At 41.0% G+C, this 15,320-nt stretch overlaps 1 protein-coding gene across 2 annotated transcripts in view; it reads right to left on the bottom strand.

Annotated features, from left to right (window-relative positions):
• Positions 1–1,131: 1,131 nt before the first annotated feature.
• MAP3K20 (mitogen-activated protein kinase kinase kinase 20) overlaps positions 1,132–15,320 on the bottom strand; it is a 171,424-nt gene continuing 157,235 nt past the window's right edge. For both annotated transcript variants that reach the window (XM_070358513.1, XM_005887560.2), the window contains exons 17-20: positions 13,079–13,195; positions 10,118–10,192; positions 7,208–7,358; positions 1,132–3,428 (exon numbers count right to left, since the gene is read on the bottom strand). In XM_070358513.1, coding sequence (XP_070214614.1) covers positions 2,728–3,428; positions 7,208–7,358; positions 10,118–10,192; positions 13,079–13,195 — 1,044 coding nt within the window. In that variant the 3' untranslated portion in view covers positions 1,132–2,727. The remainder of the gene's footprint in view (positions 3,429–7,207; positions 7,359–10,117; positions 10,193–13,078; positions 13,196–15,320) is intronic.

The raw sequence follows: 15,320 nt of genomic DNA, 5'->3' as shown, positions 1-15,320 counted from the left end.
TGCTATTAACGTCAGCCTCTTGCAACTGATTTAACTTGATGGGGAAAAAAGTCCTCTTAATCCTTGTTCTGTTCTTCACTTACATTCATCTTGCAACATGGCAAGCAATTTTGGATGAATAAGCATCATTAGGAAAAAAAATAACATCCACCCTTATTATTTCTTTAATAAGAATAATTTCTTTCAACCAAGAAGCAGACCACAGATGTTTGTATTTTGGTTTTGACTAGGAGCATTGAGGTGACAGGAATTTTTTCATGAGATCTTTTGAGGTGGTCAATTTTGTACAGTGTTGGAATGACCTCTTTGTGATTAGCTACTGCACTAACTAGGAATGAGGTCATTGAGTCATTTTACTACCAGGTTGGATTCTCCAATGAATAGCCCAGGAAAGCAAGGGAAAAAGCATGAAACAAGCAATTATTGGCATAACACCTTTTAAACTAGAGTCTTAAATAATTCCCCAGAATGAACCTTTTGTTTAATAATTAAATCCATACTCCATGTTCCATCAGAGTGACCTAGTTTAGATTGCATTTAGCTACTTATCTAAAAATCCTAATCAAAGAAAGTATTTTATTGCTTATTTAGAAGCAGCATGCTATGAAGATAACATACTTTGTATTAGCCCTCTTAAAAAAATTAAACATGAACAAAGGACAAAGGGAAAAATAACTGAAAACAGATGTGGTTGATATAAGCTTCATGAGAAAGGATTACAGTGAAACTTAAATCCTTGGAGAAGTTGGTCATCCACAGTGGAAAAGAGGACCTCAGTGCCTAATGTCACACTTTTGCTTGTAAATGCAGGTGTTAAACAATAAGAATTATACAGTTGAATTGTTGGACTGATGGTTAGGTCACAACTTTCCACACAGGTGAAGTTGTTTCCTATAACTTAGATTTTGTGGTGGTGGTGGTTTAGTTTCTAAGTTGTGTCCAACTCTTGCAACCCTATGGACTGTAACCTGCCAGGCTCCTCTATCCATGGGATTCTTTTTTTTTTTTTTTTTTAAACTTTACATATTTGTATTAGTTTTGCCAAATATCAAAATGAATCCGCCACAGGTATACATGTGTTCCCCATCCCGAACCCTCCTCCCTCCTCCCTCCCCATACCATCCCATGGGATTCTTTAATGCTGCCCAAACCAACCCCAGGCCCCAAGGACCGTATTAGAGCAGGGCAGTTACTCCAGAAATATATGCAGGTACTCGATGACTGGTTTCTATTAAAAGAGAACCACCCCCAACACTGGCAATTCCCCAGAATCAGATTTCTACAGAGCACTGAGAATTCTATGCAGGGCAAAGAACAGTTGATATTCAGAGCTAGTGAATGTTGAACAGAAATTCAGAATGTACTGAAAATAACATTTATTCATTTGACATATAGTACGTTTGTTGCCACCAGGCTTTTTTGATTTGTAAAAATATGTAGGATTTCCCAAGCCAGATTCCACAATGCCTGTCCTAAACTGTAGTCAGCTTCCTCCCACCCATACCATTCACCTCTTTACCCCGAGCTGCTTATAGCTTTCTTGCTACAAGGATGGTATTTACTGTCTTGCTCTAACAAGGACGATAGTAATTTTAAATTTCTCTGACTTTTAGCTTGTGATGTTATCATCCTGTTCTGTGTCTGTTTTCTTTTAGATTTTAGAGTTCTGACATCCCAAGAGGACTTTACAGACCTTTGTTTTCCCCTCTTGGCTCCTCCTTTGGCAAAATATAGAAAATAATATTTGATTGCAGTCCCTGGGAGCTTTAGGAAAGAAACAACCACAAATCTCCTAAGCAGTTTAGATCTCTGGTTTCTGATGAGTCTCATGGAATGATATGTGGCATTATGATCAAGTCCAATAACCTTTTTTATTGCCTAAAAATGGCAAGCCAAGTCAATTCAGCTCTGACTAAGATAAAAACCCAAATGACTTACTAAAATAAATACTAACCGGCTGTGTGGAGATTGGGTAAGGCAAGTGAGGCACTTGCCTTGGATACAAAATTTAAGGAAGCATTAAAAAAGCCCCACCTGAGTAATCAAAATAAATGATATTTTAATGCAATATTTTTTAAAGAGAAAATTAATGCAAAGAATACATGATGAACAAAATATTAATATAAGATTTTTAAATAAAGACAGGACCAGTAACAGAGTCTTGCCAAGCCATATTGGAGCCTTAGACAAAAGGAAAAACCAGTAATACTGATCCTGTCTTTCTCCAGAATCTCGATTTTTTTTGTTTATCATTAATTTTTTGCATTAATTTTCATTTATTTAAATATTTCACTAGAATATTATTTAAGTATTGCACTAGAATATTATTAATCTTGATTATTGAGCTTTCAATTCCCCCTTAAATTTTGCACCCAAGATGAGTGCCCTATTTAAGCTAAGTTTCTGCATTTAAGTTCACCCTAGTCCAGGCCCTGCTAATCACAAAAGCAGTGGCTAGGGTAATACAGTGGTATATTCCCTTCTCTAAAGATGGTAATTCAGGGGAATAAAATATATATAGTTATGTTTTAAGTCCAGTTACTTACAATGGACAACCAACATCCACAATTTTGGCCTTGTTTTGGCTATAGGCTCTCTTAGAAGGTGTTTTCTAACCCCCTGGAAGGGAAACATTGTCTTTTGTTAATTCTATCTGAAGGCAGCACATTATCAAAATCCATTACATTGAAAACAAAATACTAAGAAAAGCTTGACTAGTTCAATTCATCAAAAGTTTCTCCTTCCTCGGAAGTTTCCTCTGGGTCTTTCCCTGTTGCTCTTGGCAGGGGAGGGCCTGTGGGGTTTCTTGCGGTACTCCACCTTTGTCCATCCCCCTTCACTGACTTTGCTCTCCTCCTCATTGGCTCGTGAGTCCATGTCAGTGCACAAAGGCATCCCTGGGATGGTCCTGGGTTGATGGGAGGCATCCGGGCTTCTCTTGAAGTCAGGTGACTGGTGAGCATTGAGTGCTGACCGAGAAACCCTGTAGAATTTTCCAGAATATCTTTCTCTTGAAGGCGTGGAGTGCTGACTTTTCCCACTGTGTCTTCCTCTTGGAGAAGAATTCAGTGAGTGACTAGCTCGATCATATTTGTTCCTGCTTCTACCAGAGTATTGCCCCCTCTCTAAAGAGCTGTCAGTATTAACACTGGAAAAGCCACTATCCCTGGAGTTAAGATGCAGAGAAGAGAAGTTTTTGGTCAGTCCGTACTGAGTAGGAGAGGAGCTTCTGGACTGGTTTATAGGTGTAATCTGTTGATACTTAGTGGGCACCTGGGTCCGCCTCACCGCAGCTGCATAGGAGTCCTGGTCATTGAAATAGGGGAAGAATTGGGACGCCAGGATGGGGTTGCTCTGGGAGCGCTGTAGGGAAGTGTTGGATGCAATCTGCCGCATCCTCAGAGTATCCAGCCACTGGCAATCAGCGCCTGTGGAAGAAATGGAAATGGGCATCTTTGAAGCCACAGTAAAGCTGCATGCCTAATTCATAAGACTGTCTCACAAAATTTCAAACCTCTTAGGGAAGCTCTAAGCGTTACCATTCATAATTCTAGGCTAGGTATCAGAACATTTCCTTTATTATAAACATTTATTTTAAAAAAAACAGGGGCATTTATACTTACCAAATGTATGCTATATGCTGGCACTCTTCCAAAGGCTTTTCTTACAGTATATCATTTAATTTCCCTGACATCTTCTTAGAAACCATGCTCAGTCACTCAGTCATGTCTGACTCTTTGTGACCCCATGGACTGTGGCCTGCCAAACTCCTCAGTCCATGGGATTCTCCAGGCAAGAATACTGAAGAAGGTTGCCATTTCCTCCTCCAAGGGATCTTCCCCATCCAGGGATCAAACTTGCGTCTCCTGTGGCTCCTGCATTGGCAGGGAGATTCTTTACCACTGAGCCAGGTCAGTACTAATAATATCATTCTATAATGGAGGAGACTGATGCTTGAGAGGTGAAGTGATCAGACCCATGGTCACTCAGCTAATACTGCATCTAAATTCTATCTTCTTCTCAACTTAGCCATGTTGTCACTTCTAGAAATTACTGTTTAAGTGTCTTTGGATGGCAGGGGCATGTTTAGTCAACAAAAGGCTTTTTGCTAACCAGAACTTTTAAATACTCAAGAACACTAAATGCAGATAAAAGAGATTGGGTTCTAATGGTTGAGACAGCTAGAGATTGGAAGAAAGACAATTTATATCTCCAGAGGAGAGATTCCTGAGGTTCAGGAATAAGAAGTTTTCTGCCTGAAAAATGAAGCTTTGTGGCAAACAGGAAGAAGTTACAGTAAAAGAAAATGCTTAATTAACAGCCACTTAGTAAACTATATACTTTATGAATAAGCAAGTTCCTCCCACCTTGGATCTTCTCTGTCTTCCCTAGGGCCTGCATTGCCCACATCCCAAGTTCCCTGGCATCCTCCCTGAGCCCTGCTTGTGCCAGCGAGGCTCCTGGAGAGGAACAGAGTGTGCCCACTCCCTCTGCCAGCATCAATGCCTCGTGCCTCTCAGGTGAGGGGTGCATCCAGACATAGGCATCCTCCTGTGTTCAGGCTCACAGGCTTCAGCCAACCATCACATGCTTCTTTCCCTTCACTTGGACCTCCCGAAATCTTAGCTTCCAACAGAATGCCAATTTTGTTCAGTGTCCAACCCCCTACACAGAGCCATGTGCACTGGGAAAGCCGATCACATCCAGCCCTAAGGCAGACTTCGATTAGTCCAAGCCATACATATGATACCATGGTTAAGAATGAACAAGGTGCTCAGCTCTGGCCAAAACGACCTGAAAGGCAGTCTGCAAAGGGGTCTCTAAACAAGTCTTTCTCCCTCCCAAGCATGAGAACAGGGAAGGGATTGACCTCTTATTTCCTGTGGGCGTTACCATATCTTTATACGATGACTGTGAATGTGAGAGGAGTTAGGCCGAGGACCAAGGCAACCTGTTAAGGATGGCAGAGTAGAAACCAGGCAAGGCTCATTTCTCATCCTTAACATGGTTGAGCGCCTTATCTTACTGTACCTGGAGCCGGGCCTTCCTCTGGACTTTTTGTGATGGAAGATGGTAAATTTTAGTATAGTTAAAACCCATGGTTTAAGAACTTTAGAATGAGAAAGAAAAATAACCCAATCAACCATGCTGACAGAGCAAGGCAGGTCTAGCATGCTGTCAAATAATTTATTGCTGGGTTTAGAATACTGCCCAGGATCCTGGGGCCCCTGGCCAGTGGGCATTTAGAGTACCTGGTGTGCCTGGGAAGCCGGTCCGCACGGCGGAGGACACAGAAGTTGGGCTCTCGTAACTCGGCGACAGTAGCCATCAGGGCGCTTTGTTGCCATGCCACCGAAGAACCTTCTGTTATGACTTCTCAGGGTTCTTTTTTCTTTTTTTTTTTTTTTAAAGAGTTTATTTCTATTACAATGTAGCAAGTGAGGGATTTAAACTGCTGTGTTGGTTAGATCATGGAAGGACACACACTTGAACCCTGATTAATTATTGTTGTTTAATTGCTAAGTCGAGTCTGACTCTTTTGCGACCCCATGGTCCATAGCCCACCAGGCTCCTCTGTTCATGGGATTTCCTAGGCAAGAACACTGGAGTGGGTTGCCATCTCCTTCTCCATCAAAGGTATTTTCTTATTGGGAAAAAGAGGCATTGGTCAGAAAACATGTGTTTTTGGTTTGTTGGGAAGGTATGTTTCTCATGGCAAAAGGTGATTTGCACAGGGGTTTATGTATCCATCTCCAGAGTGTTTGTTAGCCTGAGTCTGGGTTGTATTAGAGTTTCTGGGTCTGCAAAGGTGAAGGTCAGAACTTTTCCCCTGAGGCTAGCAAATAACGACCAGTTCATCAACAAGGCAGCCTGTCTTACTCTAAGTCATGTCTAAATGGCTTCTTTATAGTATCTGTAATTATTATCACCACTACCCAGCATGTGCATTTCATGTTTCTCTTTCTCTCTCCTCCTTTCCTTTCTTCCTCCCTTACTTTTATCAACCCCCGACCCCCGGCCCTCTCTCTTGCTTGCCCTGTCATTCTTTTGCTTTGATGGATCTGTGGTGTTAAGGACTCAAGAGGTTGCCCCAGTGACAGCAGTGACTTCATAGGAATGTGTGCTGGACATGGAAGACAATTCTTATCTTTATCTACAGTCTTGGAAACTAAATATATATGTATATAAATATACATACATATTTTTCAATAGGACATAATCATTAATTTTTATCTTCTCTGATAGTTACTTGAATATGGAACTGTATTATAATATGTTCTTATTTCCAAGCCCATAATTTCTACTTTCCATATAATCTGTGTATAAAGCCAATAAGGACTTCCCTGATGGCTCAGACGGTAAAGCATCTGTCTACAATGTGGGAGACCTGGGTTCGATCCCTGGGTCGGGAAGATCCCCTGGAGAAGGAAATGGGAATCCACTCCAGTACTATTGCCTGGAAAATCCCATGAACAGAGGAGCCTGGTAGGCTACAGTCCATGGGGTCGCAAAGAGTTGGACACGACTGAGCCAATGTTCTAAAAATAGGAGGAAGTATGATATTAGAGGGCTTCCCCAGTGGCTCAGCGGTAAAAAATCTGCCTGTAATGCAGGACCTGCAGGAGACACAGGTTCAACCCCTGGGTCAAGGAGATCCCCTGGAGGAAGGCATGGCAACCCACTCCGGTACTCTTGCCTGGAGAATCGCATGGACAGAGCAGCCTGGCGGGCTGTATATAGTCCATAAGGTCACAAAGAATCAGACACAACTGAATGGACTTAGCACGCATGCATGCATGATATTAGAAATCTCTGTGGGAGGAACCTCCCTGGTGGTCCAGTGGCTAAGACTCTGCTCCCAGTGCAGGGTGCTCAGGTTTGATCCCTGGTCGGGAAGCTAGATCTCACACGCTGCAACTAGGAGTTCAAAGGCCTGAACTGAAAGATCCCGCATGCCGCAACTAAGATCCAACGCAGCTAAATAAGTAAATAAGGGTTCCCTAACCCAGTGGTTAGGGTTCTACTCTCCCACCGTAGGGGACCTAGGTTCGATCCCTGGTTGGGGAACTAAGATCCTGCAAGCTGTACACACAAAAAAAAAAAAAAAAAAAAGAAATCTGTATAAACTTACAGACTGGTCCTTATTCCTGATGTGAGACTTTTGACATTTCCACTTTGGAACCTGTCTAGAGCACAACTAACTTACTTGAGTCAGACCTGCTCCCAGGGGTGCCCTCTGAGTTGGGGAATAACGTCTGAATGGCAAGCTGGACGGCCTTCACTTCATCCTGAGGTTTCATTCTACTCCACTGAATCGAATGGATGTGTTTAGTGCTTTTTGGAGTTCTAACATCGCTCTGTGGAATAAAAAAAAAATAGGGAGAGAAACCCACAACCGGATATATGCATGCTTATAAAACAGGGAAGAAAATCAGGTTATCATTATCTGTTCAAGGTAACTCTTTAGAACACTGTCATAAGGCATGAGGTAAAATATTTGCACTGTTTGCCTCAATATGGTAATATGGTTAAAATAAAAAAATTTAACTCCTTTATTCCTTAGTGGACTACAGTAGTTTAAAAAGGTGTTTGTCTTCTCTAAGAATTTGTTGGTAAATCTCAACTTACCTCTTTGTTTAATGAGTAATGAAATACAATGTCTTATGTTTATAGTAGTTGAAAACAGATATTTTGCTGAATAAATAAAATCTGACCACTATTTTGCTCAGGACTGCCTGCGGTCATCGGGGTAACTGGTTAAGTATGTATGGGTAGGTTGGTGGGCCCAGTTACCCCTTCATCACCAGGTGCCACAAATCAGACAAGACTGAAGAACCTCTCAGGATTTGATAAGGTTATGAAAATACATATTTTTTAAAAAGCCCTGAAGTGACTGTTACCAACACAATTATCACATCATCCTGGAGTCTGAGGAGGAGAAGAGGAGGAGGCAGGGGAGAGAGAAAGAGAAGAGAAGAATTTGGTGAGGCGTGTCTCCAGAGCTAAGGCAGGCAGAGATGAAAACTGGCTGTTATTACTGTCCACTTACTAAAAAGAGAGCTTTTCCTTGGTACTGGGGAGTGGTCAACAGGCTCTAGATTCCCAGGTTCCCAGTTCCTCAAGACCAGTCGACTTCTTTTATTTAGGTCTGTGCCCTGCGAGCCACACTTTGACAATTAAGGCTATTTCTCAGTGCCTCCTTCCTACAGGCATGTACCCTGGCTGGGGAGGATAAATCATTGCCTGTCATCCTAACTGACTTCCAATATTGGGTCATCCTGAATAAGTGGACTGGCCAGGCTTTGGACTTCTCATGTTAAAAATGCTAATCCATGGCAGCTCAGAAGACATCACTATGCAACAGCATATGAAGTCCATTCGAGGCTGACTTCCCTCATCTTACTGTTGGGAAGGGAATGGCTAGAACAGCCAAGGAAGGCTGGAAGCTATTCACACTCGGAGGAACTTGGTGACCCCACGGATTCTCATTGACCACCCCAAACCTTGGGACCACCCTTCATCTCTCTGAGCCAGTTTTTTCCCTAGCTGCCACATGACGATAGTGCTCCTTACCTTTGAGTATTTGCACAAGGTTACTGAAATAACACAGGTGTGAGTTCCTCTTACAGTGTCTGCTGCTGCTGCTGCTAAGTCGCTTCAGTCGTGTCCGACTCTGTGCGACCCCATAGACGGCAGCCCACCAGGCTCCCCCATCCCTGGGATTCTCCAGGCAAGAGTACTGGAGTGGGGTGCCATTGCCTTCTCTGCTTACAGTGTCTAGGTCCTGGTAAATCCTTGCTAAATGTTTCTTAGATGAATAAGGGAGTGAATGAATGAAAGGCATGTCCTACTGAGGGTAGCTGCATACTAACTACATACTACATATATACTAGTGAGGGTAGCTACATACTAACTACATTCATACTAACCATATCTCCACATGTGCCAAGACTCTGCTATAACTATTTCCCTCCATCCCATTCCCAGGTAGAGAAAACTACCTTGTGAAGCAGATTGTTCCACCACCATGAAGATCTTGCTCTTTTCAAAAACATAATTAGATCATTTAAAGCAGCAGAATACTTAAAACACCCACCATGGCGTTTACAGTGAGTCCAAACTCCTCACCTCGGCCCCAGGAGGCTCTATGCTTGGCCCCGCCCACCTCTCTAGCCTTGTCATGTCCTCTGTCCTTCAAACTTTGTTCTTGCCCTTCCTCTGCTGTTCCCTGCTGCCTCACACTGAGAAGAAGGGTTTTTCCTGACCACTGAATCTAATGCCCTGAGTCTCACTATTTTCTGGTTCTCACTTATCACTCTGACATTACTAATTTATTTATTTATTATCTATAGCCCTCCACTGGAATATATATAAATCTTGAGAGAGTACAGATTTAGATTTAGTCCACCCTGGTCACAGAATGATAGCATCACCTATTCAACGGACAAGAATTTGAGCAAACTCTGTGAGACAGTAGAGGACAGAGGAGCCTGGTGTGCTGCAGTCCATGGGGTCACAAAGAGTCAGACATGACTTAGCGACTAAACAAACAAATCACAGAATGGTACCTGTTGGTAGGCACTTGCTAAATATATGAATTTTAGTTTTAATAGCACCTATTTCTAAAATATTTGTTTTTCTAAAGCAAATATTTCTAAAATATTTGTTTGTACATTTTTCAATTTTTTTCATATATTAAATATATGGAATCTGGTTTTGATGGTAGTAATAGAGGTTGTACCCTGTCCTTGTGAAGAATCACTCACTGATCTACCCTCACCGTTAAACTCGAAGCACCAAGAAGGCAGAGCTTTGTTTAGGTCACTGTTCCATATCCCTAGTGTGTCGCACATGCATACATTTGTATTGAGAAGGTGCTCAATCATTATCTGATGAATGAATTATACTTCAATCTCTAGGTAAGCACCCTGTTCTCCTTCCTTTCGTTACTTTGTTAGAATAATTATATTGATCTTCCTATATTCATGGTGGTTAAATAGCTTCTCTTCCAATAAACGCTAAACACCCTGAGGCAGCAAATAAAAACCCCTTTGGAGAAACTGATGGTGAAGCCAACGGCCTTGCCCCCTCTCCCCTACCCCTTACCCAGGCTTACCTCATATGTGACAGTGCATTCTACAGTCTGATTTTCCACGATGCCTACAATCCACTTCTCCATTACAAATGGGGGCTGAAAAATAGAAGTTAGAAAGGTGTAGTGCTACAGTATGGGCTTCCCTGATGGCGCAGCAGTAAAGCAGCAGCCTGCAATGCAGGACACACAGGTTCAATCCCTGGGTCAGGAAGATCCCCTGGAGAAGGAAACAGCTACTCACTCCAGTCTTCTTGCCTAGGAAATCCCATGGACAGAGGAGCCTGGCGGACTACGATCCGTGGGGTCACAGAGGTCAGACATGACTTAGAGACTAAACAGCAACAACAACTGCCTTAATACAGCCTGCCCTGCTACAGCGTAGGTTTCTTGGAGGCCAGTCATGCTGTACACAATTGGCAAATAGGGTGTGATGTCAGGCTATCATGAACGCCACTATGTCAGATTATTAGAAAAGCCCTCTTTGTTCCCATGTGATTACTCACAATATGCTAATGTCTGATCTTTGGGGGTTTGGTTTTCATAAGACATCCTTTTATATGTTTGTAAACAGCTAATCTTGTCTCCCACAATCTTCTCTTTTCTCATGCATTGCTCAGTTGTATCATTAGATCATTAACTCATGCTAATATCTGGGAGACTTCTCAGAAAGCTCTTTCACAATTAAGAAAAATCCTTAACAATCTAAGAAGACCCTAAAGTGCTTTTTTTTTTTTTTTTTTTTTAATTTTATTTTATTTTTAAACTTTACATAATTGTATTAGTTTTGCCAAATATCAAAATGAATCCGCCACAGGTATACATGTGTTCCCTTTTTCTGAGTGCAGGCAGTGGCTGGTTTAGAGGTTTCATAACCACTCTGCTATCTGGTTATATCAGGATACCCAGCAACGTTGTGGGCACAAATGAAACTGGGGGTGGGTGGGTCATTTCCTGACTACATTAAGATAAATGAGTAATGAAGAAGCCTATGCTTTGGGTCCTATTTTAAGTGAGATGAAAGTGGTCTTTATTAGAGGTGAATCTCCACTCTCTTCCCACCCCCCAGCTCGTCATTCCAGATTTAAGGTTGCAAATGACTGGCTGACCATGAAATGGGTACAAAGCAAATTTGGTAGAGATTTAACTGAGCTTTTTTTTTTTTAAACATGAGAAAACAAAGAGAAGTTTACTAACATTTATACCTCATGTATACATGGGAGATACACAGGGAAAATGAGTAATTCAAAGAATTTAGGATTAAATGCCATGTTTATAGAGGAAAGGGAAGAGGGAGACATAGGCCTCTTGGAGGAGAGAAATTGACTTTTAGGAAAGACTATGGGCCCTTAGAGGAACAGATGGGAGGCAGGAGAGTTAGTGACAAAGTTTGTCTAGGTGTGGAGCCAACTTCTAGTCTCTTCTGGGACAAGAATCAATCTTGGTATTTTTTCTTTCCTTAATTAGGATTTTTTATTGTTTCTGTTGATGTTGAAAAGTCCTACAGATTTTGAATGGTCCAGCCCAGTCCTATTTTCTCCCAGAAGCCTTGTAAATGTTGGTGCATGATTTTGCAGAAGATACAGTTCCTCTGGAATGCATATATAGCCTTAGAGCAGAAACACCTATGTTTAGTTTTGTAACTCCACCCTGTTATTTTTGCTCTGAGTGACTTCCTTCCGTTAGCAGGCAGTGACTTGCTTCTCAGTGACACTGAAGCCACAAACAACCGGTAGCAACCAGAGACAGCACAGGTGGGGAGGAAAGAGAAAGTGTAGGTGTGTCCAGGCTCCCAGACACCAAAACACAGTCTGTCCCAACAGAATAAGGGAAAGGTGAAAGCAGATCATAACCTTTACAGATAAATAACATAACTTCCAGTACACAGGGGCAATCCAACAAAGAATATCAAGTCAATCTACTTGATGCATATGCTTGTAAATTAAAAGTGAAAGTGTTAGTTGCTCAGTCACGTTTGACTCCTTTGCCACTCCACGGACTATAGCCCGCCAGGCTCCTCTGTCCATGGAATTCTCCAGGCAAGAATACTGGAGTGGGTTGCCATTTCCTTCTCCAGGGGATCTTCCCAACCCGGGGATTGAACCTTGGTTTCCTTCATTGCAGGTGGATTTTTCACACGTGAGTGGTTAGCAATCTCGTGCCTGGGAAGGGAACACATTTGCAAGTCTAATGCTGGGGATTTGAAGGCTTTTTTCACTTCCCCCACTTGTGTCTGCACCCTGTCTTGTTGCTGCCAGCCTCATTTTCTTCCCTGAAACCGAATAAGCAGTCGATCGTGTAGTAGATAGAGTTCATGCCTTTTATGACGTTTAGGGTAACTGTCCTGTTAACATTGTGGTTATTTAACTGAGTGGTTGACCTTCTACAATTGAAGTCTTATATGTATATTTTCAGTATGATTATTTTGAAGAGAAGCTAAGCATTTCTCTAAGTCTGTCTTCAGCGTTTTAATGGGTGTGCTTCTACTATTGAACCCAGAGTAGTAAGATCCTGTCTGGTCACTACAGGAATTCACAGGGGTGAATTCAAGGAAACCATGAAGACTGCAATATGTGCCTTTTGGATACTCTCATCCAAGTCCTTCCAGAAATTCAAGAAATCTTTCTCCTGACAAGTTTTTTAAAGTTTAAAATGACCCAAAATTCAAGGTAAATATTTTCATCATTAGCATTTTCTTTTCTTTAATAAATGACAGAATATGCCTAAAGAAATGCAGAAGAAAGTTAAAAAAAATTAAACGACACTTTTCTGTAGTACTTTTTAGTTCACACAGCATAAGTGGAATTTTAACAAAAAACTATTATGATCTCAATCTGCTAAATAAAATGTGCCTTTCAACAGCCAGCTTGAAGCTGAGCTGGTATGAACATCATGAGCACAAAAGCATACCACTGGGGTATTTTAATGTCTTTGTTTGATATCTGTGAATTCAAAAAAGCTTTTAAGCCGTAAATAGAACCCTACCTTTGTCATCTTTAAAATCTCTGCATCAGGTAGGTTAGTGTTGAATGTCACATCTTTGATGTAGGTTATTGCAATTTCATCCCCATCCATCTCCATATACATTTTCCACTTACAGTCCTGGAATTAAAAGAAAAATTATAGAATTTGAGAAAGTAAAGCAATTTTTTTTTTTAGTCTCAATGTTTTATAACACATGAAGTATTCTCAATGAAGTATTATTGGAATTTTTTTTTCCTTTATCAATAAAAGGACATGAAATTAGATCTCTTTCTATATCTAAATAACCCCCAGGCGGGGCAGTCTTGAGACACCATTTATCAATCTAAGTGTTCTATAATAGGAGTTGCAAACTCCACACCTTAAAGGGGCCAGGCAGATAAAAATGAGTAAAGGCAGGCAGTTAAGAGCCTTAAATTGTAACCTTTCAAAATAGACCCATTTAATTTACATGCTAAACATTGTAGGGATATTTCCCCATTGACACAAAGAAATGTGGTCTTCCCACTATTTTGAAATATAAGACTCTCCTGATCTACCTTTCACTTTCCCAATGTTAATAATGACACAGATTCAAGAAATAGCTTCATTTCTTCTTAACAGGAAACGTGAGGCTCTATGGCAATGGATAATTAGCCCAACCATTGGGGCAGGCATCAGGGGAAGGGTTCGGCTCTCTGGGATCTAAAGGATCACTGCCCTAAAGCCACCACTCATCTTCTGTTGATTGTTCCCATGTGGGAATATGAGCCTAGTCTTGATAGGTCCTTAAACATTTCATAAAAAGTTGGATATCTGATTCTTATAAGAAACCTCTTGGTTTTTTAAATGTTAGTACGTTAATTAAATTTTCAGTAAAACGATAATGTAATGAAAAAGTGCTCTACAACATTAATCACCAGGGGAATGTAAATTAAAATCACAGTGAAATCCCACTATACACCTATCAGGTGGCTAAGACTGAGAACATCAAATGTTGGTTGTGAATTGGAGCTATTGGATTGTTGGTGGGAGTGTAAATGGTAAAATCACTGTTGGAAAAGTTTTGGCAATTTATTACAAAACTAACCATATATGTACTCTATGACCCACAAATTCTACTCCTAAGTATTTACCCAAGTGAAATGAAAAAAGACTTGTTTGGTATTCTTCTGAGCAGCTGCATCATAATAGCTAAAGAAAACTGGAAACAGGCCAAGTGCTGATCAACAGGAGAATGGATGGACTGTGATATTTTCATAGAGTGGGATATTACTTAGCAATACAAAGGAATGAATTATCGATACATGCAACAACATGGATAAATCGCAAAAGCATTACAGTGAGTGAAATCTGGTACGAGAAAAAGAACAAACTAAGGCTTCAATTTACATGAATTTCTAGAATAGACAAAACCAACCTACAGTGGAAAATATTCAGAAAAGTGGTTGCTTCTGCAGATGGCAATTGACACATGAGGGGAATGTCCAAGGATGCTAATGCTCTACTGATAGAAGTTTGCATTATATTGTCGCTGTTGCTTAGTCACTAAGTTGTGACCGACTCTTTGCGACCCCATGGACTGTAGCCCATCAGGCTCCTCTGTCCATGGGATTTCCCAGACAAGAATACTAGAGTGGGTTGCCATTTCCTTCTCCAGGGGATCTGCAGGACCCAGGCTTAGAACCCACATCTCCTGCATTGGCAGGTGAATTCTTTACCACTGAGCCACCAGGGAATCTGAGCTGGGTTATAAAGGTATATGTATTTGTTAAAACTTAAGTGTGTATACTTAACATGTGGTCATTTCTTATCATACTGAAGTACTTAGGAGAAAGTATACTGATATCTACATATTACTTTAAAATGCATCAAAAAATAAGGATTGATAGATGGCTAAAAGGATAGAGAGATGTAACAAAACAAGTGGGATAAAATGCTTCTGTTTGCATCTAGGAGGTGAGTATGCAAGAATTTCTATAACATTTTTTCAACTTTGCTTTTAGAAAAATGCAGCAATAAAAATGTTGGGGGATAAACACTGTGTATGCAATTAAAAGGAAAAAGAAACCAGTCTGTGCACCAAATTTGACCCCTGGATCATAAATTCATCCTCTCTCTTATGTTATTAGATAACAAAGGATTCTGAGAGATTAAGGATAATGCACTAAGTACCTTACACCCTGAAACCAAAACATGCTTTCACACCAGCAGACTTGGAATGGTCCCTGAGCAAGCTCAGACACAATTATTAGTGGAAGAACAG

This window comes from Bos mutus, chromosome 2, assembly GCF_027580195.1.
Source record: "Bos mutus isolate GX-2022 chromosome 2, NWIPB_WYAK_1.1, whole genome shotgun sequence".
Classification (NCBI taxonomy): domain Eukaryota; kingdom Metazoa; phylum Chordata; class Mammalia; order Artiodactyla; family Bovidae; genus Bos; species Bos mutus.
The sequence above is the reverse complement of the archived record's forward strand: the minus strand, read 5'-3'. Positions and strand labels throughout refer to the sequence as shown.